The sequence below is a fragment of the Lissotriton vulgaris genome, chromosome 4_1, assembly GCF_964263255.1.
Source record: "Lissotriton vulgaris chromosome 4_1, aLisVul1.2, whole genome shotgun sequence".
Classification (NCBI taxonomy): domain Eukaryota; kingdom Metazoa; phylum Chordata; class Amphibia; order Caudata; family Salamandridae; genus Lissotriton; species Lissotriton vulgaris.
The window spans coordinates 744,031,624-744,057,820 of record NC_141691.1 but is presented as its reverse complement, the minus strand read 5'-3'; the positions used below and the strand labels follow the sequence as shown (position 1 = coordinate 744,057,820).

At 47.3% G+C, this 26,197-nt stretch overlaps 1 protein-coding gene across 3 annotated transcripts in view; it reads right to left on the bottom strand.

Annotated features, from left to right (window-relative positions):
• Nucleotides 1–26,197, bottom strand: part of LOC147722518 (enoyl-CoA delta isomerase 2-like) — a 340,043-nt gene that overhangs the window by 14,393 nt on the left and 299,453 nt on the right. For all 3 annotated transcript variants that reach the window (XM_086965044.1, XM_086965041.1, XM_086965042.1), the window contains exon 9: nucleotides 8,703–8,846. In XM_086965044.1, coding sequence (XP_086821170.1) covers nucleotides 8,703–8,846 — 144 coding nt within the window. The remainder of the gene's footprint in view (nucleotides 1–8,702; nucleotides 8,847–26,197) is intronic.

Sequence of the window (26,197 nt, the reverse complement as noted above, 5' to 3'; positions counted from 1 at the left end):
CTGCTGGAAACCGATCCTTTAAAATATTTCCCACATTAGAAGCTATTAAATGCACAAAACACTAATCATAATATGATTGATAGTAGTGCCAATAAATTATGAGCATTCCACAGAGACAAGTATTTTTGAAAATCTTCAGAGTTAGACCAAGTACTGGCTAGCAATGGCACGTGCCGCTGTACATTAGAATACGTTTTATTTTTCCCTATCCGAGTTATTCACAGAAACGGTTTTGGAAAATAAATGGGATTTTCAAATGGGGCACAATAGGCCTCTCTAGGCCAGTTTTGTGCTTGGTCCTGATCCTGCAGTCATTTGCCATTTTTCTACTGCTTAAATAAACTGTAGTTTGTGGGATATAAAGGCCCACAAATATATTCTATCAAGGCTTTAAGTGGGTGGCAGGGCGGGAGGGTTCTAAAAGGAGATTGCCCTATGTAATTAAGGGTGTGGGTTAACATTTAAATAACATTTCTATGATTCCCATAGTGTGCCACCCGATCAGTAGTTTAGTTCCTCTCTGAGCTTTCTGTCATTTCATCTAGATATACAACACAACTGTTATACACCTAAAACCAGACAAGACTACAGGCTTTGTCAAAGGTTGTTAGATGGTTAAGATAAATGTGTAAATATGATTTGTTTGAAAAGAATTCATTTTTAAAGTATTTCAGTTCTGAAATTCTGAGACTCTGAATTAAACATTAATGGGGCGTTTGCAAGGGGTTACGGCCTCCAGAGTGTGTCACTCCTGCTAGGTTCACTCTAGTTTGGGCCTTTTTCCTCAACATCTCGTCCAACTGTTTCTTACGCATCAACTCTTACCTGTTTATCACTCTTTAGTCACTCTCCTGCATGTACTTCCTCGAATCTCCTGCACTTTACCACCCTACAAACACACAAGGCACACTGGAGAAGTGTGGCTCACTGGTTAGAGGAGGCAGACCTGGAAGCAGAGGTCTGCCTGGGACCAGGGTTCAATTCCCGGCTCGGCGGGGTCTTGAATCCTAAAATGTCCATGGACTCGACAATTCTCGCTCCGGTGCCTACTCGATTCACGGGTTCACACTCTGCAACTCTGGGCAATAGCTTGCTTAATCTCCACAACGGCCCCTCGCGGCGGGATGCCTGGCTTTCACCTTGCGGATACCCTGCCGGGGTTATCTAACAGGGGAATACCAGGAAGGGGTTCCCTAAGCAAGCGCTTAGAAACCGCTTGGTGATTTGCGCTATATAAATTCCTGTACATTTACATTTACACAAGGCACCCACTCACTTTTACACTTTGCACTTTCTTTTACTTTCGCCTTCTCAATGTTTGGACTACTGCGAACTTCTTTCAGACAACTGCAACTGAAATTGTGACCATTGCACTGTGCACTTCAGGGAGGCCAATGATTGGATGTGCGTGTATTTTGAACACCATTCTGAGTTACTCTATGATAGGTGCATAAGAAACTTGCACTACCTTCGGAGTCAACTCCAAAGCTTTGAGTTGCTGGTTATAAACATGCTATACACAAAAAACACAACATACTGGAAATAGCCAGTGCTCTTTGGAAATGCAGAATTATGAAAAACCGGTTAAGTATAAACAGAAACGAAATCACTAACAACAGTTACCTTGACGTTTTTTACATTTATTGTTCAGAAATCTATCAGAGTGCTCTTGCCATAAAAGTTTTTTTAATGTATATATAGAGGGCCAAATGGGCGACCCGTTTCAAAGTTATAATGAGGCTCCGGCCCTAGCCCTATGTTGTGAGGAAGTTCAATTAATAAAAGGTACTTTATATAAAACTGCGGTGAGTCACTAATGCCGGAAGCATAAAAAAGCTGTCACAAGTTATTTAAGCGGTCCGTTTGAAGATAGCTGACCAGAGTAACTGTCTCGGAGGAAGGCCGCATTCCTTTTCGAGATTCTCAGATAGGCCCCGCCCACACTAGGAATGGGACCATGCACGCTGTAACTGAAAACGAAACAAATACGCTCTTTTGTTTCTCCTTAATACTGGATCAGTTCAGTGTCAGTTTGGAGCATGCGCAACTGCATAAGAAAGGCGCATAAACGTGCCGGCTTATGGACTCCTGTTCATGAACAGAAGACTGGGGGCCCACCGTAGCGCGGGCTGCAGGGTGTTCATTACCCCCTTGGTTTTAGTGCGACTCCATCATGAAAGGGTAGTATTGGGTATAGTGCCAATATCGGCAACATTCATCCGTTCTCATACAGCAACATACATAAATAAACCACACAACACCTTCTTAGTGGGGAAATTTGCTGCAGGTTTATTTGCATAACCAATATGCCAACATGGTGGGTTATCTTATGGGCGATCCCAGGGCAAGCCAGCCCCTATGCTGCCTGCCCGCCTGATGAGCCAAATTGCACTGTGGCCGTGGCCAATCGGTGATTACCAATCATTGGGAGGGGCTACCCCTCCCATCAGTGGACCGCCAGTCCACTCCCTTGCTCACCACCCCCAAAAGTTGGGCGGAGCGTTCCAGGCATCCCCCGGTTGCTCAGACCCACAACCGCCCGTAGGACTAACGGGGCGCCGTAGTTCTTCCAGGGGACACACTAAGAGATCCCTGGGTATCCTTGGCTTAGCACCCTTGTTGTGCTGCTGCAGTATAGTACCCTTCTGTACCTTGCAGACTCTGGATCGCCCTGTAACTTCTCCTGCAATACAAAACAATAAGTTACATTTTCCCTTTCCCCGTACCCCATTTTTTAGCCGTCTGCAGGGTAAGCGGTAGAGCGGGAAACAGCGCGACGGGCAGCGGTCAAGAGACTGCTCAGTGGGTGGGGGAAGGTTTTGTACCCTTGTCCCCCCTCCCACTGCCGGAGGGGACGTGGCCAGCAGACCCCTTTGGTCACTCGCCCAGGGAGCCTGGGCAGCCAACTTCTGTGCCTTCCTGTGGCACTAAGGTGGCCGCCCTGTTGGAGAGTCCCCTACGGGGCCCCCTGGGCAGCCTTGGCATAGTGCCAATATCGGCAACATTCATCCGTTCTCATACAGCAACATACATTAATAAACCACACGACACCTTCTTAGTGGAGAAATGTGCTGCTGGTTTATTTGCATAACCAATATGCCAACATGGTGGGTTATCTTACAGGTGATCCCAGGGCAGGCCAGCCCCTATGCTGCCTGCCCGCCTGATGAGCCAAATTGCACCGTGGCCGTCGTCAATCGGTGATTACCAATCATTGGGAGAGGCTACCCCTCCCATCAGTGGACCGCCAGTCCACTCCCTTGCTCACACCCCCCAAAAGGTGGGCGGAGCATTCCTGGCAGCCCCCGGTTGCTCAGACCCACAACCGCCCGTGGGACTAAAGGGGCACCGTAGTTCTTCCAGGGGACACGCTAAGACATCCCTGGGTATCCTTGGCTTAGCACCCTTGTTGTGCTGCTGCAGTATAGTATAGTACCCTTCTGTACCATAATAGTTTCCCATAATCCAGTCTGAACATTTATGTCCCAGTGGGCGAGCTATTTTCTCAAATTAGAGAATAAATGAGAGCTCTGCTGTCTAAAGTATCTCTGTAACCTGAGATACAGAGTTTCTGTCACATGTAACTCTGGTTTAGACATGGGTAACAAAAGTATTAACTTCCGTTTTTGTACCCGAGCACTAAGATTAGTTAAGGACAGACATTTATACTTTCAGTCATATCTTTGCTTTACGAAGTCTGAGCTGTGAGATTGTGTAGCTTTTTGTACTTCTACCGGAGACCTAAGAGGGAGCATTTATGTTACCTGGAGGATAGATTAAGGAGTCTGAAGTCTGGGCCTTTACTATGGCTAACATTAGTGGTATATGATTGAACATGTAAATAAGGAGTAAACTGACTGTTCATTTTGCTTTCAGATGATTTAGTGTCTATGACTGATGTAACCTGAAAACAGCCCTGCTGTTAGAGGGTTGAGTGTGTAAAATCTGTAATCTGAGGAAAGCTGATGCAGATGTCTAAACTTGAAAGATAGTTGCAGACTAAGGGAAAGAAATTATGCGAGAACACAACCCTGAACGATCTGTGTAACATGAGCAATAGGTTTGCTATGCAATCCAGATGGGTGGCTTATAAACTCATTGTTAGAAGATCTTTGCAACCCGAGTTGCTACAAAGGCCTGTAAAGCAAGTGTAAACTTGTGGATAAATTTTGGTGTGACGTCTGAGCATGTACCGAGATCTGCGTAACTGGAGGCATAGTCTTTCTGGCAAAAGCTTGAATGTGTATGATTTGTGTTATATAAACAAAGCTCAGTTCTCTAAATTCAGAATTGGTGATATCTGAAATGACTCCAAGTAGCTATATCTCAAAAAGGTGTCGAATATTTGGCTATTTAAGAAATGTGTATATTAGCGTAAAATGTTCCTGAAAATACCGCAATACACACAAAATCTCTCAAACAAATGATTTTTTTTATAAAACCTTAACACTTTACATATTTTTAAGTTTACTCACTTTCAAGACTCTCTACTATGTTTGATGAACAATATTTGTAGTTATTGTAAGTTGATAATTTTTGCAAATTGCAGTTCTTCTTTCGTACACAGATCTGTATGGGGAATTGCATCCTGAAAATGTGTAATTGATGCCTCTTAAGTGTTCAGGTAGGGGTCCCCAAAATATATTTTTGCCCAGGTCCCAAATAATCTTAAAATGCCACTACCGATGTATTGTCTGTGAGCTGAAAATGGATTATAAACTCAAAGTTTTTATGAAAAGGAGTTCCCAAAATATCTTTGGCCCATGGCCCCTAAAATTCTAAAGATGTCCCTAGTTACACCCCCTTATTTCTTGCTAAATGGAAGGTACCTCTTGGTCACAGTTTACAGACTCTTATAAAGATGATCTTTTACCAGATAGTGGCAACCATATTTCAAAACTTTTAATTAACTCCAACACTTTCAAAATATTTCAATTACGAATTTAATCAGGTCAGCTCTTTAATTTCTGAAAAGTACCTCGTTCTTGATTTTCAAACCTAATTTAGAGAAAATGTCTGCACTTGTTGCTTCATCCGTCATCCAACAAACTTAGGAGCAGTCTAGCATTGGTAGGTTCCATATGTTCCAGATTTATGTAAATAATGTACAGAAACAGCTCCAGTTCTTCCAATAGACCGTATCTGCAGACAGTAGGAAAGCTACAAAGCATGTCTGGCAACTCACCTAATCATGGTGGGAGGAGGGGTGAATTAATGAACTGGGAACACCCAGGCAGCGCTTAAGAACAAAAGTTACGTACCTGTAATCTGTGGTTCTCCAGTATTGGTATCTTTCATAGAATAATAATCACAAAAAATACTCCAATTGACTAACTTGTGGTCAGTAGTGCTTGTTGACTAACTATGCATGAGAAAGGGATAAAAACAGAAGAAACGATGAGGAAGGGGTGCCTCTCTAGTGAAAGGTTGTACCTAACTCAACCATGAATGTGGGAGAAAAACACATTTTGTTTAATTACCCTCACACACCTAGTGGTGTCATGCTTCATCATTGGGTCACCCCGACCCCTAGAAGTCGGGGTGGGCTCAACCACAATTTTGGGAGCTCTTTAGATAAATGAAGACCAGGGGGTTAGAGATTAAAATACCTCAGGCAGACCGCCGGTTTCCCTTTATTTTTGGGTCTATCTGGGTTATTAAAAAATCTAAAAGTCGGAGTATTATGGTCCTAAGACCCTGGTGCCAACATGTTTGTCCTGGGTGGCCATAAAGGTCCTGGACTTTCTTCAGGGCAAACAATTAAGTGGATCATCTGCTGCAATCCTGGTAGCCAGAAACCCTGAACTACTAGGTCCGAATTCCTGAGACTTTTCCTTTTGGAGTTAACAAAAAGATGCCAGCAGTCTAGGGTAAGGTGTAGCTCAGGGGAAAGGTTCGACCCAGCAGGGATTCTTCCAATAGGAAATAGTTAAAGGCAGATCATTTTGCTTTACTTCATTTTGCTCCCCTTATAAAGGATCATGGAAGTTGATTCAGAAACGCAGAATAGATGTGGTTGGAATGTAGATTAACTGCCAGGCAATAACCATACTCGCTTCGTGATCTGTGATAGCTCTGAAGAAATGTGAGGGAAGGAGCAAATCTTCTGTCTTTTTCTGCAGTTTTTCTTCTAGGGACAGGCGATGGGCCTGAAGACAATCTAAGTTGGATCTTCTGGTCAACAACACTCAGTCTCAGCCCCCTGCTCTTCCTGCTGGATGTAAAGAGATGTGGAATACTTTAGCTAGAGCTCTTTCAAACTCAAGACGAAGGTTCAGCTTAAAAACGTTTGCAGCTTAATTTCATCATTGAGAGCATGAGAAATTGGGTGCTTCATCCCTGGTTTGGCTTTGGGGGATTCTTTATGTTATGTTAATAGGAACTTTTATAGCCCTGGTTCACCGACGGTTTCTTGGCGCTGGAGGAGTTACTTTCCAGAAACAGTTACTGGTAAGTATGGTCCTGGTCTAACTGTAAGCTTTGGTGAAGAGCAAGACCTTCAACATCTTACTAAAATGAGAGGTCTGACTCAAGTCTCAAAAGGGGCGGAAGAGAGTTCCAGAGTTTGGGTCCTAATATTGAAAAGCATGAGCCTCCTGTTCTTTTGCGTCTAAAAACTGAAACCTCTAAGTAGTTCATGTGCATAGATCTTAAAGTATGGTGGGGGATGTACTTATGAATTTTTGATGAAATGCACTTAGGGCTGGTCCCATGCAAGGCTTTAAAGAGAATACAGCCGGCTTTAAAACTTCTGGAAGCCAGTGCAACTCTTTTAGCAGCGGCTTGATGCAACATCGTATGCCTTGTGAGAATATAATTCTGGCTGCCTGATTTTGTATTAGCTGTAGGCGATGTATCTGATTGCGCTGAAGACCTAGGTCTATAGAGTTAGCATAATCAATTCTTGACAGACTCAAAGAGATGACAATTTGGATACATGCCTCTACTGAAGAATCTTCTAATTTTCCTCAGTTTCTGCAGTTGGAAGAAGCAAGCGGAGGTGACTGCTCCAATCTGCGTGTTCATGATTAGGTCTGAGTCAATGTGTATGCCTAGGCTTTTTATCAAGTTTTTTAATACGTGATCTCTCATTAGGGGGGGTCCCGGCTTTCATGGATCTCTTTGAGGACATGCATCTAGTTGCTTTTCATTTACAGTTACATACTAGCATTATTGTTTAAGTCATGCATGTTTCTAGCAATATATGGATAAGTTTGTAAATATTGGTTGTATTTTTGGGCATTTTTGTAATTTAAAAATGCCTTGCAGTTGTGAGTGACATTATCATGGCAATAAAGGACATTTATTAAATAAACATTTTTCACAGTTTATTTTTATTTTGTTTATTTATTTTGATAGTTTTATATAGCGCTGGCTAGACCCAGAGGTATCAGAGTGCTTTACATAAGGTTCCACAGAAATGACAAAATTACATCAGTTAGACGTTACATCAGTTACTAGAAAAACATTTCAAGAGGGTCGAAGACTAAATAAATGGAGCTTAGAAGGGTAAGGGGGTGGGGTAAATGGGTAGGAGGTAGATAGGATGGAGAGATGAAGGAGAGTCTGCCCCAAGTCCGGCTGGGTAGGCGACGGCCGAGGGGGAAGTCATCAGCCCATCTCCTCTTTAGCTATCGGGTAGCTCCACCGGGCATCAGCCAAACAGCTAGGTCTCAATGGGAAAACAATTAAAGAGCAAAGAGGAGGGATAAATGGAGCCTAAAGGAGAAAGGGGGTAGAGTAAAGGGGTAGGAGGGAGAATACAACAGAGAAACGAAGTAAGTTCTGTCCAAAGACCGGTTGGGTAGGTGACGGCTGAAGGGTTAGTCCCAGCGCATCTCCTCTTTAGCTATCAAGTAGCTCCACCGGGCATCGGTCAAAAAGCTAGGTCTCCACAGTCAGAGGTAGGTTCACAAATTCCGTATCCTGATGTGTAGGCCGGTTGGGAGATGTGTTCGAGGAATGGCCAATGTCCGTTTTTTCTAAGAGTAGGAGCAAGACGTGGTAGGGACCACTGTGGCTGGGCCCCTCTTATCCCTGGGGGTCCCCTTTTTGTGCTGCGGGGAAAGGACGTGTCCATAGAGAGTTGTCCCTGATATGTGCCCAGGACCTTCTAAGCCCCATAAAGGGTGGGTCTTCTCGAGATGACGCATAGCAGCCATCTTAGGGTCGGGCATGTGCTAGGTGTTTCCGTGTCTCACTGTGCCTGGGCCATCGGTTCCTCGTCTTAAGCCCTGTCAAGGTACCTCAATGACTCTCTCCAGTCTCCCCCCCTACTGTGGGGGTGCCACCTGCGTGATCTCTCATTAGGGGGGTCCCGGTTGCCATTTTGAAGTCAGGCAGGCCGAGACAGGAGCTTTCCCCCTTCCCGATGGTCGTTTTCCTTGCCCCCTTTCACTTGGTAAAACGAATAAATCATAATAAAAAGAAATGTTATTCAGAACTACTGGTCACGTTTTGGTTCTCAAAGTAATCTATAGTTTCTTTTTTTGTTTTTTAAAGGTAGAAGCACTTTTCTCTTAGACAGGTTAAGTTTAAAAGTAGTTTTGTTTCAAACAGTACTTGCTTTTGTTAACAGTTCTAAATGTTTTGACCTAGTGAGACAATTGCGAACCAGTGAAACCCACCTATGTGCGATAGCCACTCGCATATGCAAATGTAAATTTATAAAACATAGCATTTTAGAGAAACGCAATGCCGACCTGAGGTGGGAGTTGAGCATAATCCTTGATTCTTGCCCAAACTTGGTTCTGGAAAGTGTTGTCAGGGAACACCTCTGTAGCAAGCCCCAAGTCACAGGCTTCCACAGCTGTAAACTTCTTGTTGAAAAGCAGTATCTCACTGGCCTGAAAGATAAAAAAACAAGTAATCATATTTAGTTATGTCCATATTCCAATACTTGCAATACCTTAATAGCATGCGTGAGAAAGTGGATTATTTGGAGTGGATGGTCTTCCACCACAAGTAATAATCTCACAATTCTTGTTAGGTCACGTAAAGTTTTCAGTAATTTAAACCAGAGCTCAACCCCGGGTAGATATGGCACACCGCTTATTTTAAGAAAAAAACTATTTAGAAGTACCAAACTGTTAAAAAGCCAAAAACACAAAAAGAAAAAACCCACTTCATCTTATAAAAATAGAGAACGTCTTAAGGAACAATAGGACACCAAAAAGACAAAAATTGTTGAGATATTAATTTATAGTTTTAAATAAAAATAGTGTCAAAAAACACAGAGTGCAAACTGCGAACAAATAGTCGCACTAGACGTGGACAAAGGTACATTGGTGGTGAGGAAACTCAGAATATGCTCGGCGGGGCTGCAGCAGCCCCACCAAGCATATTGCGGTCTCAAGACCACCAGGGATCTCTTATCCCTGGTGGTTGCTGTGGTCCCAGGGCGGCCAGACCGCACTGATCATAATGGGGCATCTGGAAGACTGCCACCGCCACGCCCTCACAAGTCTGGTGAACCGGGGACAGCCAGGTTCATAATAAAGCCCTTAGAATTTTTTTCTGGAGAAAAGGTGGTTATGGAAAAGTCAACTGTGGGGCAAGCTGGATACGAGTCAGGGTTCGATGACGGCGGATTGATGAAGATCAGGTTCCTGGAACGGTTGTCGACAAAGGCAAGAAAGCCCTGAGAGGGCAAAGTCCAGGATCCGTGTCTTGGAAGGTCTCATCAATTGGCTGTGGCATAGCGTTGTTCCCAGTCAAGTTCAGAATTGGAAACTTTTCTGGAAGACAGATCTCCTTCAGTGGGTAGACCATTGAATTGGATTCAACGGATGATTCAACCTCAATGGAACCGGTCTCTCGCCGGTTCTTCAGAGGAAAACTTCGCAAAAGTGTTCGAAGTCCTAGAGTTTGCAGTTTGGGCAGTACACTTGGACATCAGCAAAGAGTTCCAGGACCTCAGAAACAGCACCGGGGGGGGGGGGGGGGGGGGTGCCAAGAATCACTCCAGCAGAAGTCCCCAGAAGAGTCCAGGGCAGGTCCAGTTGGCTATGCCCTTCAGGAAAATGGTCTTCTAGTAGAATTGTCTAACTTAACAGGAGGTTAGCAAACTGACCATTGGAGTCAAATTGTTTGTCCTGGGTACAAGTGGAAGCAGGTCCAGCCCTTAAGGTTCACCTCAAAGTTCACAACAGAAGGTGTTGTCCAACTCCAGTCTTCCGCAGGTCCGGAGGTGTTCTGAAGGTGTCAAGGGGTGCCGCATTGATGCTGGCACTACCCCATTGGGGGGGGGGGGGGGGGGGGGGGGGGGGGGGAACTCCTGGCTCCTTCCTGACCAATAGGAGAAAAGTCCACAGAGATGAACCCAACTACTTTTGCAGCAGTTCCTGTCTGCCCTATTGCAAACAATCTCACAGTGCCCCACTTCACTTAAAGTCAAGACTGCAGGATATGCAGGGCTCATGTGCCCACCCCAGAGATGTGGCCAGTGAACTTAGTAGACCCTCCCCTGTGGTAATTCAAAACCAGATCTGGGAGCAGCTCCTCTCTCAACTGGCAGCGGTGCTTGTGTGACTACCAGGACAATACAGGGGACAGGACTGGGTATGAATTACTCCTGCCAGTGATTAGGTAGGTATCATGTTAGAAATGGCTTGGAGCAGGCAGCGGCTCATTGACGGAGTTGGTGATACCAAGGCTTGCGTTGCAGGGTGAGACTGTGTTCGATGCGGTGCTGGCAGGTCACGGTGTGGAAACGGAGCCGGTTGATGTTTGAGTCTGGCAGCGATGGTGTCGGAGACGTCGTGTGTAGCGACGCAGTGTGGAGTGCGGTGCCCACAGGATGCGGTGCAAGCAGCAGCTAGTTGTTGGAGTCGGTGAGACCAGGGTTGCGTTGCCAGGCAGTGCACTCTGAGGTGCCTTCAAAACAAGGAGTCTGCGACGGACTCAGTGACGGAGTTGGCTGCTCTTTTATTCTGTGGCAACTGGAACCCGCAGTACCAGAGACGATGCCCAGAAGGATGGTGAGGTCTTTCTTGTTCCTGAGACCTCGTGAACAGGGGGCAAGCTCAACTTCAAGTCTTTCTCAAGCAGGATGTACACACATTTTCGCTCCTCCTCTCCTTGGCAGAAACAGTCACTGCAAGCCCACCCTAGCAGCACACAGCAAAGGGGCAGTACTCCACCTCCAGTTTCTCCACCTCTTCTCCTTGGCAGAGGTTCCTCTTGAAATTCCAAAAGTGATCTAAAGTGCTGGGGTATGGGCTCAATACCTATACAGCAAAATTCTTTGTTCTTTGGTGGCAGAGAAGCCCTGTACCAGTCAATACCAGTTCTGTCCTTTCTGGTGAAGCTTCCTGGCAGGAGGTTGAGACAGCATCGTGGAAGGTAGACCAGGCCCATTCAGGTGAAAGACTCTCCTCCCCCTCCTCCGAATGCAGCACAGGTATATTCAGCCCAGCCCGACTCATCTAGACTTTCTAAAGCCACTGCTCTTTCCCAGCCCCTGTCATTCAAAGCCAGACAGTCAACACACATCCTCGCAGAGGCACACTGGATGGCTAACCAAGAAAATACCTACTTTCTAAAAGTGGTATTTTCAAACATAGAATGTAAACATCACCTTCACTAAAAGATGCATTTTAACATTCTGAGTTCAGGCATACTAAACTTTATTTTCCTACCTTGTTCCCCGGGGTAGTTATGCTTATAAGATGTTCTGAGCAAACTCCCCATTATATCCTTTGGGAACAGGTAGCCTTTCAATAATTAAAAACGAAATTGGCAGTATTTCACTATCAGGACATGCCACACACACACACACCAGGGCATGTCCTACTTTTCACATACACTTTGGGCCTACCTTAGGGGTGAGTAACGTAAGAAAAGGGAAGGCTAGGGCCTGGCATGTGGGTACACTTGCCAAGTCGACATGGCTGTACTAGACTGCACACAGATACTGCACTGGCAGATCTGAGTCATGTTTACTGGCTGCTTATGTGGGTGGCACAATCAGTGCTGCAGGCCCACTAGCAGCATTTGATTTACAGGCCTGGGCCCACACAGTGCACTATACTAGGCTCTAACTTGTAAATCCAATATGCCAGTTATGGAATCAGTAATCCAAGGCAACAATTTACAAAGGGAGCACTTGCACTTTGGCACTGAACAGCAGAGGCAAAGTGACAAAGTATCTAGACCAGCAAAACTCAGTCCAACACAGCAAAAAAACAGGAGGCAAAGGCAAAAATACAGGGGAAACCCACACCAATTATTTCAGGTGTAACACATCCTTTGAAGTTCAGTTCCTGGGCACAGCTCAGATCCTGTCAGGGGAAAGTCAACAGCTCTCTCTTTGTCTCAGCTTTGGGAGCCATTTCATACCTAATCAAGGAGCCATTCAACTCCTAGGTGGCACTGAACACAGGCAGAAAAGCAAATTTGTCTCAGACAGGAAAATTATAACTTTCTAAAAGTTGTTTTTGAAAGCAATATAAAATCAGAGTGGACCATTAGGTTGGATATTAATTTACTATTAAAATAAGTCCTTTTTCTAGCTACTCCCAAATGGAAGATAAGCATTCTAAGGTGTTATATTGTAATCCAGTGCTTTCCTTTTGGAGAGCCAAACTTGCCACATTGAAAAACAACTTTGTAAGGTCTTTCACTGCTAGGACATGTAAAACAAAATATATAGGTCCAACTTTTTAAACATCATGCATCCAAGGGATGTGGGGCCCACCTCAGGAGCGACTTATTACAAGTATTTTTAAAAAAATGATGGTTTAGGCTTCGCAAACAGTTTATTTTGCCAGGTTGAATTAGCAGTTTTAAAACGGCATACCCAGTTGCCACTTTAGTGGAGGCACAATATGTGCTGCAGTCCACTAGTGACATTTAACTTACAGGTCCTGGCTACTCTTTTGTATAATATACTAGAGACTTATAGGTAAATTAAATAAGCCTATCAGGTGTGTGGTCAATTTAAACATGTTTTAGGGTCAGAGAACATCCACTGGGTGGGGCCTGGTTAGCAGTGCCCCAGTGTTCAAAGTCCAAAAACCAACGTTATCAGTTGAGAGACCATTATTCAGGATTCTGACAATTTCCCATAATGTGATGGACTCACAGTGGCTCAACAATGTATGTTAACAAAGAAGCGACGGATGGATGCGGTTATATGTACACAGGCGTAACAGAGCATCATGACAATGACATGGTCAAAAGCTTACAAAGGATAACCCAGGATAGGATAAGACAACCCAGATGCCCACGTGAGGGATAGGGTCAAATAGGCATATCTGTTTGAATGGCAGTGTCCAGAAAGGCTTGAAGGTCAGCGGGAATACAGAAGACTATTGCTTTGTTCTGGAAGACTATACCAGTGAAGGAGAAGGGGATGTCAAGGTCTATCAGACATTGACTCAGTGCCAGGAAGCACCGTTTCATTTGAGTGGCCCTGGGCAACAGTGATACACAATCCGTTTCAGACAACTTGTTGACTCATTCTTATGTGGGTGAGGATTATTTCGGTGTGGCGATAATGCAATGGTTTAAAGATCACTGTTCTAGGGCGAGTGGAGTGATCAGATGGCGAGTTGGACAAAGGGCCGGAGGGGATCCTGTGCACCCGCTCGATTTCAAAGGCTTTGTTGAATTTGATGCCCAGTGTGAGTGGGACCAAGGTGCCAGGAATTCAGCGCAGGAGTTGGCATCTTTTTCAGCATTCTGTGGTAAGCCAAAAATACATAGATTTGCTCTCTAGTTATGGTCTACGTGTTTTGAGAGTTCTCTCGCCATTGTTTTTATTGAGCGATGTGACCTGGTATATAATGTCCACTAATGTCGAGACAACCATTATGGTGATTTAAGAGGTCTTAGACAACCACAGAAAGCTATCCAAGTGGTAGCTGTGGAGAGCAGGCTTAGTCTTGAAGGAATGTAAAGCAGCTTGTTTTACCAGAATGCAATATTATAATATAGATTAAATGAAAAGGAACCACACAGAGTATTTATAAAAATATGTATTTATTATATAACACTATCTAGTACGTAACAGTATCTCCCACCCGGAGATGGACACAAAGCACACAATACTTTAGCAAATAAATCACAGTAAATGGCACTAATACAAAGTGGGCCCCAAGGGTGGACCAAACCATATACTAAGAAATTGGTATAAGAACCACGACTCGAGCCAGGACAATGGCAAGAGGACGTAGAAGTGCTGGGACCCCAAGCAACCATCCTTGGCGAGTAGACAGGGACCCCACAGAGTGCGTGTGCAGTGTTAGAACATGACCGAGTGCTCCGTACAAGTCTATGTGCAAGTTGTGGTTGGATGTTTAAAGATTTGGGACCCTTCCTAGTGGACCCTAAAGAGACCCAGTGGAAGACGGAAGGTTAGAGTGCCACCCCACCCGTGGATACCCTACTACCCACTTACCTATACCAGGGAAGCCGGGTGCATAGGGGTGAAGTACTGTCGGAAACCGCTTTCGAACCCAATGGAGGACTTCAGGGAAGTGCCGGTGCTGGAAGAGGAGAAAGTGTCAGTTGGAATCCAAACGTGGATTCTTGAAGAAGATTACCTGAAAGCAGATAGGACAGAGTCTATGTCACTCTGGAGTGACCAGGAGACTTGGAAGACTAATGCCCTCTTATATCGGGTGCTTCAGGGATGATGTAGAGGACCTTCACTCTGCAGCTGCGGGGATCAGGCGATGCTGAGGACGAGCAGGAGACGGATACGAGCTGTCCCACGAAGGATGTCGAGTGCTGAGGGGTCGGTGAGAGGACAGATCAGGCCTCGAGGGACTTAGAAAACCACCACCAGTGTTGTTGAACCCTTCGGATTACGCAGTGTTGAGGTGCCTGCGAATGCAGGGAAGTGACTCCTTTACTTCAAGGAAGATTCCTTTAAGTGTTTTGGATGCTCCACAGGTGCATGGATCCTGTTACTTTCATGTCCTTTGTCAAGTTTCGTGCCAGAGCGGGAGCTAACGGCTCCCAGAACTGGGTTGAACTAGACTATGCACAGGGACATCAAATGTGCCCCCCATTCAGACTTTCAGGTGCTAGCAAGCATCCACCCAGCCCTAATACACTAAATCCTGTCTGGGAGGTGGTCACACCTCCCTGTGACAGGATGCTCATTGTTACACCTTCCTCTGCTTGAGCTTGGCTCAGCAGCAGGAGGGTAGAAATGTGTCTCTGGTCGGCAGAAACCATTTTGTGCTGTCCGGGTCAAGAAGGTTGGTACCGGAACACTAAGAGCCTAATAGAGGGCTATTCCATTGTTTGTAATCATACCCCCACACCGTTTACCAAGCACCCTGCCCTCAGGATTGTAAACGCCTGCTACAGGGGTGACATAGGTTTTAAGCGCAGTGACCCTTAAGTAAACCTATATCTTAAGTGCTGCACCAACTTACACAGGCGCAATGGCAGGCCTGTAGTTCCATTTTGAATGGTCTCCACTGGGTGGCATAATTCATGCTTCAGCCCATGGGCGACCTCTACAATACCTATGCCCTGGGTACATGGGTACTGACAAGGGTACCCCAGTATCCAATCTGAGATGTACCCAAGTACTGAACACAACAATTTAGGGAGAAAGCAGATAGACTGGGGACCAGATTAGCAGGATCCCAGTCAGACTAGTCAAAAACCAGGTTACTACAAGGCAAAAAGTGGGGGTAACCATGCAGAAGGATCCTAACTTCCTACAAGTGATATAAAAGGTCCAAACATTTTACAGTTGAGGTGTTGGCATCTTCCATACAGCCAATCCAAGACTAGGCCTTATGAGTCAGCTGGAGAGACCCCTTGTTTCGTCATGGAAGCCTTGGATATCATCCTGTTGCATAGCATCAGCGCTGGATTTAGTATCTTGGGCTAAGTCATGCAGTGCAACCAGGCGCTGGATGATAACTTCAATGTTGGCAGAAATTACCTTTTTGGGCTTAACTGGGGAGTCAAGAATTGGTGGATCTGGTTTGTCACTTGTGAGGTTTGTGGTCCTTAGTTATTTTCCTTTATGGTCAGCCATCTTAAGAGAAATGGGATACGAGATGCACAGGCTGAAGGTTGTGAGTACTGTGTAGCACACTTGAAGGTTGGTGATGTCACCTGTTTGTTACCTAGTGGCCAGTGTGTCCGTTACCTGTCTGCCCGTTACCTGTTGACCAATTGCCTGCTTGTATTAGATTAGGCAAAGTCACACGGGCTAGGAGTAGTCAATGTAGGCAAAGTCAATTAGGCAAATGTGAAACCCATGGTACTAGGAGGCAGATTTAAAGTAGACAAAGGCAGTAGGCCAAAGACACTCAGGAAAAGTCACTCAGACACAGTCCCTCAGGTTATGTGCAAAGTAAGCTGGGTTTGAGTTATGGAAGGTCTATGAAATGGCAGCCAGTTTTTTAGGTCAGGCATTAGGTATTGCACTGCCAAAAAGCTGCTCTGTTGGCCCATAAAGATCAGTAATGCCTCATTACTCATGGGGCGAAGGTGGACCAGTTTTTGCAAGGTTAGCGCGCTTGGCTGGAACTGGCAGACTTCAGGAGTCACACAGGAGGTCCCGCTAACAAGGAGCCGGAGCATTGGAGCGAGGCGAAGGCCTCTGTCGCCACATGGCTGATGCGGCAGCACTTTATAGTTAGTTAGCGGGGAGATAGACACTGGGCGCACAATATAGTGGCACACTGATAGGAGCGGGTAAGCTGAGAGGCGCCGGATTGTTGCAATGGACTTGTTGACCCACTACTTATCGCGGACTGAACTGTCGGCGATGTGCGAGAGGTTCGTCCGCAAAGTGATGGAGTCGGTAATGGCATCTTTCTCCAAAGCTGCACTGCTGCCTGGATGCAGTAGTAGTGGGCCAGTCGGTGCAGACTGCGCTAGTTGGCTAGCCCGCAAGCTAGGTGGCTGACCTGGGGTGTGGTAATCACAAGAGAAGGCTTGCATGGGTGGCAGATGTCATCTTAGGAGGCAGTGTTGTTGGGGCCTCAGAAGATGAGGGTGGGTTTCTAATCAAACCACACTATTAAAACCTCATTTGACAGCACCGCCTGGGATGATGGCATTGTCCTGCTGCTGACTGGGTCACTTAATTGCCAGGATGAACGGTATGAACTGAAAGGATGGAGCACTGAGCCTGAAGTCTAGGCAGCCATCGCTCTCAGGCGCAAAGCACACCCTCCAGGAGTGTAGTCAATTTTAACATGTTTTAAGCGTCAGAGCACACATACTGGCAATCTCCCAGTGTTCAAAGTCTAAAAAACATTGAAATCCATCAAATAAAAATGTGGGCAATTGCGCTAAAAAGAAGCATTTTCTAACAGCATGCATTAATAGTTTACCACTGACAGGTCACTAAAGGCTGCTCCAGCTGAGTTTATCATGCCCAGAAAGTTATTACATACACAACACTTCTAGCTGTAAACTAGGCCTGGGCGGCGAGCTCGCAGAGTGCAGAGAACTCTGCTCAATGTAGTGCAGCAGAGTTTTTTCCCCGCTCTCGAACGGTAAGTTGGTGAGCACGAGCTGCCGCTGAGGTAGAATTTCTACTTGAGAAGCAGCAAGGTCAGTGCAAAGGGCAGTTTGCACTGCACTTCTTCACTTGCAGAACTATGCAGAGTTTTTTTGTCACTTCGCAGAGTTCCGCATAGCGAACCTCCACGAGCTATGCCCAAGCCAGCTGTAAACCTTGTGTATTGTACTTCATACACGCTATTCCATATCTAAATACTTTTCATTTACAGTTACCTAAATGTGACTATGGGAAAAATGGCTTATGTAGTATAGACATTACCACTTTTTAAATCAATTTTGTTTCATACTGTATTGTACATTCTGGCATAATTGTTTATGTCATGTATGTTTCTATAAGTATATAGAGATGTTAGTACATATCTGTTGATTTGTTTTAGACATTGTTTACTTTGATAAGGACTTGCAGTTGTGGGCCTCATTACCATAGCAAAATTGACAATTCAATTAATTATATTTTCTCACAATCTAATCAAAATTTTGTTTTAGCGAATGTATTCAGAAGTGCGAATCAATTTTTAGCTGTAAAAGTAATAATCAATTAAAAAGAGCGTTTAACAAACAAGTTACTTACCTCCGGTAACAATATATCTGTAAGAAACAGGTTAGTTATAGATTCCTTACCTTAGAATTACCCCCAGGAGTCAGACTGAATCCGGAAAGTTTTTTGTCAGTAGTACCCCTGCGCATCCTAAGAGGACGTCGGTCCGCTCCACGTTAGTCGGTGGTGTTGTGGTCGCCGGGGGTGACGTTGTGGTAGCTACATAGACGCTGCCCTTGAGTGCTAACGCCAGTTCAGTACACGACTTTCCACGCCAGAAGTGCAGAGCCATGCGAGACACTGACCACTGGTGCACAAAACGAGGGACCTGAAAGGAAGTCATTAACCCTAGAAGTCAGTTCGCAGAACGGGAAGGTTGGGTGGGGCGGTAATGAATCTATAACTAACCTATGTTTCTTACAGATATATCGTTACTGAAAGAAAAAGTTAGTTATAGATTCCTTAAGCAGTAGTGTCTTATGAAAGTGGGCAGCGATGCCCACGTAGCTGCATGACAGGGGGGACTCCACATCCCAAAGCAGTGGTAGCTGCCTTCGCTGGTGGAAAGGGCACGCAACCCCACTGGAGGTTCCTTCTTTGCCAAGGAATGACAAGCTTTGATGCACAAAATGACCCATCTGGAAATGGTCCATTTGTGCACGCCCGACCTTTTGTGGCACCCACGTAGCCAACAAAGCTTGCCATTCACCCGGAATTCTTTTGTGCGATCCAAGTAAAAGGAAAGTACACGTTTTGGATCCAGACTGAGGAGCCTCTCTTCTTCTTTGGGAGGATGCAGAGGCGGAAAGAAGGTAGGCAAAGTGATGATCTGTCTAATATGGAAAGGAGTAACCACTTTGGGAAGGAAGGATGAACGAGTACGAAGGACAACCGTGTCCGGATATACAGTCAGAAAAGGAGGCTTAGAAGAAAGCGCTTGGAGCTCACTCACCCTGTGCGCAGAGGTGATGGCCACCAGAAAATCAGTTTTTAAGGTCAGAAGCCTGAGAGGACAGTTATGTAGTTGCTCAAAGGGAGTGCATATTAGATATGAAAGAACCCAGTTCAAGTCCCAGTGGGGCATTACGAAGGGAACAGGAGGAAAAAGATGAGTAATGCCCCTAAGGAAGCGATTTACAACAGGGGACTTAAAAAGAGAAGGCTAAGGAAGGCTGAAATGGCAGAGAGGTAGCCCTATAGAGTGGCCAGAGCTGAGCCTTGCTCGGCCAAAGAAAGGAGGAGCAAGAGAACCTCAGGAAGAGGGGCGGCTTTGCTGTGCACCATGCCACACATTTGTTCCATCTGTAGGCATATACTGTCTTAGTGAAGAGATGCCCAAGATAACATCACAGACTTCGGGAGGCAGGTCAAACAATGTCAACTGCCGCCAGTCAATCGCCACACAAGGAGGTGGAGGCTGAGCAGGTTCTGGTGGAGGACTGTCCCCTGCTGCTGCAACAGAAGATCCTCCCAAAGAGGCAGTCTGAGCGGAGCATCGATGGTCATGGGTAGCAGCTCATGATACCAGACTCTTCGAGCCCAAACCGGAGACACAAGAATGACTTGGACCCAGTCGAGTTTGATCTTCTTCAGCACTCTGGGCAGAAGTGTTATAGGTGGAAAGGCGTATAGAAGACCGCAACTCCACTCACAATGAAAAAGTATTGCCTAGCGAGTGCTGCCTTGGAAATTCCAACACGCAGAATTGCTGACATTGCGCATTCTATTCAGTGGCGAATAGATCTAACCAAGGCTCTCCCCACTGTCAAAAGAGACCTTGAACCACCTCCGATTGAAGAAGCCCTTCGTGATCCATCATGCACCAGCGGCGGAGTTCGTTTGCCGTGGCATTCAGGGAACCTGCCAGGGCGTTCAGGGAACCTGCCAGGTGTTGAACCACCAGCAATATGCCCTAATGTTCCAGCCATGCCCTAAGGCGGAGGACCGGCTTACATAGGGTCCACGACCCCACCCCGCCTTGTTTGTTGCAGGACCCCATGGCGGTGGTGTTGTCCGTGAACACCTCCACTACTATTCCCCGGACAGAGGGAAGGAATGCTTTGAGTGCAAGACAAGTTGACCGAAGCTCCCGAAGGTTAATGTGGAGCTCTGACTCCGCCGGAGATCAAAGGCCTCTGATCTCCGCCTCCCCCATGTGGCTGCCCCATCCCAGAAGTGATGCATCTGTTACCACAGTGAACATTGGTTGGGGAAGGGAGAGTGATCTGCCGTCGACCCAATCCTGGTTTGTTAGCCACCACTGCAATTGGTGTGCGGTACCCTCCGAGATCTGGAAGCAATCAGACATATTCCCCTGATGTTGTGCCCACTGGAACTTCAGGTCCCACTGCAGAGCCAGCATATATCATCTGTCTTGGTTCACCAGCCGGATGCAGGAGGCCATCAGGCACAGTAGCCTGAGGGTCATCCCGGGATTGAGGCTGAAATCGGAACCATTGCCCGAATATCCCGGACTCGCTGTTCGGGAGGATAGACCTGAAACTGCCTCGTGTCCAGAACCACTCCGATGAAGAGGAGCTGCTGAGAGGGAGTCAGGTATGACTTCGGCACGTTGATGGAGAACTCCAGCGATTGCAGGAGGTCGGCCGTAGTCTGGAGGTGGGAGACGACAGCCTGGGACGAGCCCACCTTCAACAGCAAGACGTCGAGATAGGGGAAGACTGGAACCCCCGATCTGCACAGATCAACTGCGACCGCCGCCATCACTTTCGTGAACACCCGAGGGGCGCTGGTAAGACCAAAGGGGAGCACGGTAAACTGAAAATGCTTATGGCCTACTGTGAACTGCAGGTAACACTGGTGAGCCGGCAGGCCGGGGATTTGAAAATAAGCATCCTGCAAGTCCAACGCTACCATCTAGTCTCCAGGGTCAAGGGCAGACAGGACTTGAGCGAGCGTAAACATTTTGAACTTCTCCTTCCTGAGGAAGCAGTTGACATTCCTGAGATCCAAGATAGGACGCAGGCACCAGAAAGTCGTGGGAATAATAACCTCAAACTGCTTCTGGGGCAGGAACATGCTCAATGGCTCCCTTGGCCAAGAGTGCCAAAACGTCCTGTTGGAGAAGGACCAGCTGGTGCTCCAACATGCGATGGTACTGAGGTGGCATGGATGGTGGTTAGTTTCAAAGGGGAGGGAGTAGCCCCTTTGGACTATTTGCAAAACCCACCTGTCTGACGTGATGGTGCGCCTGTGGGGGAGGTGATGGCAAATCCTGCCGCCCACTGGCGTTAGGTGGCCCTGAAAGGTCGTATTAGGAGGGTTTCGAGGCTGCTGCAGAGGGGGCTGTGGTGGACTGGCCTTCCCGCTGGTCCCCAGAACCACGGCAGTGGTTCCCACGTCCCCGGCCGCACAGGAGCTGAACAGCTTGCGCTGGCCTGTGGCTCTGGGCAGGACGTGGTGGGGCACCCCTTCCGTAGCCATAAAAGGGGCAAAAGGCGGACTGCGCAGGGCAGGTGGTGTGGAGGCCGTAGCCAGACTCCTTAAAGCCCTCCTGCGTGTTGTCTGCCTTGCCGCCGAATAGAATAAACAGAAAAGGTTGGCTGATCAGGAAAGTGTTCAAGCAAAAATCTAAAATCACACAGCCAAAATGTACTACGTGGTCAACAGTTTATATTGCAAAAGAATTTATTTTCATTTGCAGTTAAATTTTGATGTTTTCACAAAAAATGGCATACAAGGGAAACTGTCAGCACAGTCAGTTCAAAAACATGCAATTGTGTGTACAATATATACAAAATATACAAATATACAGATATACAAACACTGAAGGTGAAGAATCAAAATCAACATATCATGACACCAAGAAAGGATTTTTGGTACAACAAATGATATTTCAAACCAATTGCAAAAATGAGGTGACCTTTACACAAAACACGTTATTTACGCGTTTACAAAAAAACAGTCCTATACACTAGAATCCAGTGGACAGGCGGAGCTAAGATGGAGTAAAGTTGCCTGCCTGTCTCACAACACCTGTGATAGAATGTTTTTAGGATTTAACAGCGAGGGCCCACAAAGGTGGTATTATTAACTCCCTAGCTGCACCCTTCGTTCTTGCCACAGGCTGGGTGTCAACGCGTTTCGAACCGTGGGTGTTATAGGTTCTCCTCAGGACAGGGACTGGGTGGGGGTTTTTTCTGGAAAGAAATTAAGGAATGGTGTCAGAAGTATACACAGTTACATTAAGGCACCTTCTCTAACCCTACATGGTGAGGTGAAAGCAAATTACCTGCACAGCGAGCACAATGACTGCCGGAGTGTAGGTCTACTGCAAGTCAAAGAGAATGTCTGAAAAAGTAAATAGAAAAATGCACGGAAGCGATAAGGACCAATGTATTTACAAGGCGGCGTGTAGCCACAGTTCAGACAGCCACATATAAGTCAGGCATGTTGTGAAAAGATGGATCAGATTCATACTTGTGCTGGGCAAGATAATTGACGAAAGACACGGGGCCCGCGAAGCGGTGTGCACTCAGTTGTGGGAGCGGCTCACATGCTTAGTTCATGTGGTGGAGGCTAAAATTGACACCAAAGTGGGATGGAAGCAAAAGAAACAAGCACTGGCGTTGCCAATAGGTCTCGCAGTAGGAAAGTTTGAGCTATTGGTTGTGTAAATGACAAAGCCCTTTATGTATTCTAAATGATAACAACAGTGAAAGGCATTGTTATTTGCCATTGTAATAGTTCCACCTGTCGTACTGCGCGATCTATTGGCAACGTGAGTGTTGTTCGTGTGTGAGTGGCGTTGTGTGTGTGAGTGGCGTTGCGTGTGTGAGTGGCGTTGCGTGTGTGGCGTTGCGTGTGTGAGTGGCGTTGCGTGTGTGAGTGGCATTGCGTGTGTGAGTGGCATTGCGTGTGTGAGTGGCGTTGCGTGTGTGAGTGGCGTTGCGTGTGTGAGAGGTGTTGCCTGTGTGTGAGGCGTTGGCTGTGTGAGTGGCGTTGCCTGTGTGAGTGGCGTTGGCAGTGTGAGTGGCGTTGGCAGTGTGAGTGGCGTTGGCAGTGTGAGTGGCGTTGGCAGTGTGAGTGGCGTTGGCAGTGTGAGTGGCGTTGCATGTGGCAGTGGCGTTGCATGTGTGCGTAGTTGAGTGGCGTTGCATAGTTGAGTGGTGTTGCGTTGTTTAGTGGCGTTGCATGTGTGAGTGGTGTTGCATGTGTGAGTGGCGTTGCGTAGTTGAGTGTCGTTGCGTAGTTGAGTGTCGTTGCATGTGTGAGTGTCGTTGCGTAGTTGAGTGTCGTTGCGTAGTTGAGTGTCGTTGCGTAGTTGAGTGTCGTTGCGTAGTTGAGTGTCGTTGCGTAGTTGAGTGTCGTTGCGTAGTTGAGTGTCGTTGCGTAGTTGAGTGTCGTTGCGTAGTTGAGTGTCGTTGCGTAGTTGAGTGTCGTTGCGTAGTTGAGTGTCGTTGCGTAGTTGAGTGTCGTTGCGTAGTTGAGTGTCGTTGCGTAGTTGAGTGTCGTTGCGTAGTTGAGTGTCGTTGCGTAGTTGAGTGTCGTTGCGTAGTTGAGTGTCGTTGCGTAGTTGAGTGTCGTTGCGTAGTTGAGTGTCGTTGCGTAGTTGAGTGTCGTTGCGTAGTTGAGTGTCGTTGCGTAGTTGAGTGTCGTTGCGTAGTTGAGTGTCGTTGCGTAGTTGAGTGTCGTTGCGTAGTTGAGTGTCGTTGCGTAGTTGAGTGTCGTTGCGTAGTTGAGTGTCGTTGCGTAGTTGAGTGTCGTTGCGTAGTTGAGTGTCGTTGCGTAGTTGAGTGTCGTTGCGTAGTTGAGTGTCGTTGCGTAGTTGAGTGTCGTTGCGTAGTTGAGTGTCGTTGCGTAGTTGAGTGTCGTTGCGTAGTTGAGTGTCGTTGCGTAGTTGAGTGTCGTTGCGTAGTTGAGTGTCGTTGCGTAGTTGAGTGGTGTTGCGTTGTTGAGTGGCGTTGCGTAGTTGAGTGGCGTTGCGTAGTTGAGTGGCGTTGCGTAGTTGAGTGGCGTTGCGTAGTTGAGTGGCGTTGCGTAGTTGAGTGGCGTTGCGTAGTTGAGTGGCGTTGCGTAGTTGAGTGGCGTTGCGTAGTTGAATGGCGTTGCGTAGTTGAGTGGCGTTGCGTAGTTGAGTGGCGTTGCGTAGTTGAGTGTCTTTTAGTAGATGAGTGGCGTTGCGTAGATGAGGGTGAGGTGTTGAGGGTGAGTAAGGATGAGTGAGAGTGAGGGTGAGTGAGGTGTTGAGGGTGAGTGAGGAGTTGAGGGTGAGTGAGGTGTTGAGGGTGAGTGATGGTGAGGTGTTGAGGGTGAGGTGTTGAGGGTGATTGAGGTGTTGAGGGTGAGTGCGGGTGAGGAGTTGAGGTGGAGGCGTTGAGTGTGAGTGAGGGTGAGTGTGAGGTATTGTCATTGAGTGTGAGTGAGTGTGAGTGAGGGGGTGTGAGGGTGATGGGGGGTGATGGTGAGGGTGTGTGAGCGTGAGGGTGTGTGAGTCTGAGTGTGAGTTATTGTCATTGAGTGTGTGTGAGTGTGAGTGAGGGGGTGTGAGTGTGTGAGTGTGAGGGTGAGGAGTTGAGGGTGAGTGCGTGTGAGGGTGACTGTGGAGTTGAGGGTGAGTGAGGTGTTGAGGGTGAGTGAGGTGTTGAGGGTGAGTGAGGTGTTGAGGGTGAGTGAGGTGTTGAGGGTGATTGAGGGGTTGAGGGTGATTGAGGGGTTGAGGGTGATTGAGGGGTTGAGGGTGAGTGAGAGTGAGTGAGCGTGAGGGTGAGTGAGGGTGAGTGTGAGTTTGGGTGAGGTGTTGAGGGTGGGTGAGGCGTTGAGGGTGAGTGAGGATGAGTGAGGGTGAGTGAGGAGTGAGTGTGAGTTAGGGTGAGGGGTTGAGGGTGGGTGAGGGTGAGGGGTTGAGGGTGAGTGAGGATGAGTGAGGATGAGTGAGGGTGAGTGAGGGTGAGTGAGGGTGAGTGAGGGTGAGTGAGGGCGAGTGAGGGTGAGTGAGGGCGAGTGAGGGCGAGTGAGGGCGAGTGAGGGTGAGTGAGGGTGAGTGAGGGTGAGTGAGGGTGAGTGAGGGTGAGTGAGGGTGAGTGAGGGTGAGTGAGGGTGAGTGAGGGTGAGTGAGGGGTTGAGGGTGAGTGAGGGTGAGTGAGGGTGAGTGAGTGAGGGTGAGGGGGAGGACCCAGGACCTAATTGGGACACAGACTGGCATTTCTGCTCCAGACGACTAAGAAGCGGCCACAGAGAGCCAAACGATAAAAGCACAACTAACGAGAGGCTGAAATTCTACTTGAATATTCTGCCCGCGTTGCCTTGTTCCTTTTGAAAAGGAGATACCAACGCTGAGCGCTGAGATACAGCGTGGCACTTCCTAGCATTTTCGTGGACCTCAGTCGCGTATTCTGCAGATGCGTACAGAAAATGCTCGTCTATAGATCCCAACATGGGAGTAGAAAACGGAACATGGGGACTGAACCACCACCACAACGGACACGACCATCTGTCGGGCCAACCCGAACCGTTTGCTGCAAATGGCGGCATGTGCGCTGCAAAACAAGGGGGTGGGGGGCTGCAGCGCACAGACCACCCCTCCAAAGCAATCGACAGAAGAAGCATGGCGTCCTTTTCTGACCCAGGTGCACGCGAGAAAAGGGCGCGCGTGCAAAACGAAAGCAGACGCCTTTCACGATGTTGATAAACACGATTGATTTTTGCCATGCATGAAAAACCATGAATGGAGGGAGAGGGAGCCAGCGAGCAGCCAGCCAGGCGGTGGAAGCGGTGCGAGCACTCGGACAGGAGAAACGCGACGTGCACCCAACATGGGAGTAGAAAACGGAACATGGGGACTGAACCACCACCACAACGGACACGACCATCTGTCGGGCCAACCCGAACCGTTTGCTGCAAATGGCGGCATGTGCGCTGCAAAACAAGGGGGTGGGGGGCTGCAGCGCACAGCCCACCCCTCCAAAGCAATCGACAGAAGAAGCATGGCGTCCTTTTCTGACCCAGGTGCACGCGAGAAAAGGGCGCGCGTGCAAAACGAAAGCAGACGCCTTTCACGATGTTGATAAACACGATTGATTTTTGCCATGCATGAAAAACCATGAATGGAGGGAGAGGGAGCCAGCGAGCAGCCAGCCAGGCGGTGGAAGCGGTGCGAGCACTCGGACAGGAGAAACGCGACGTGCACCA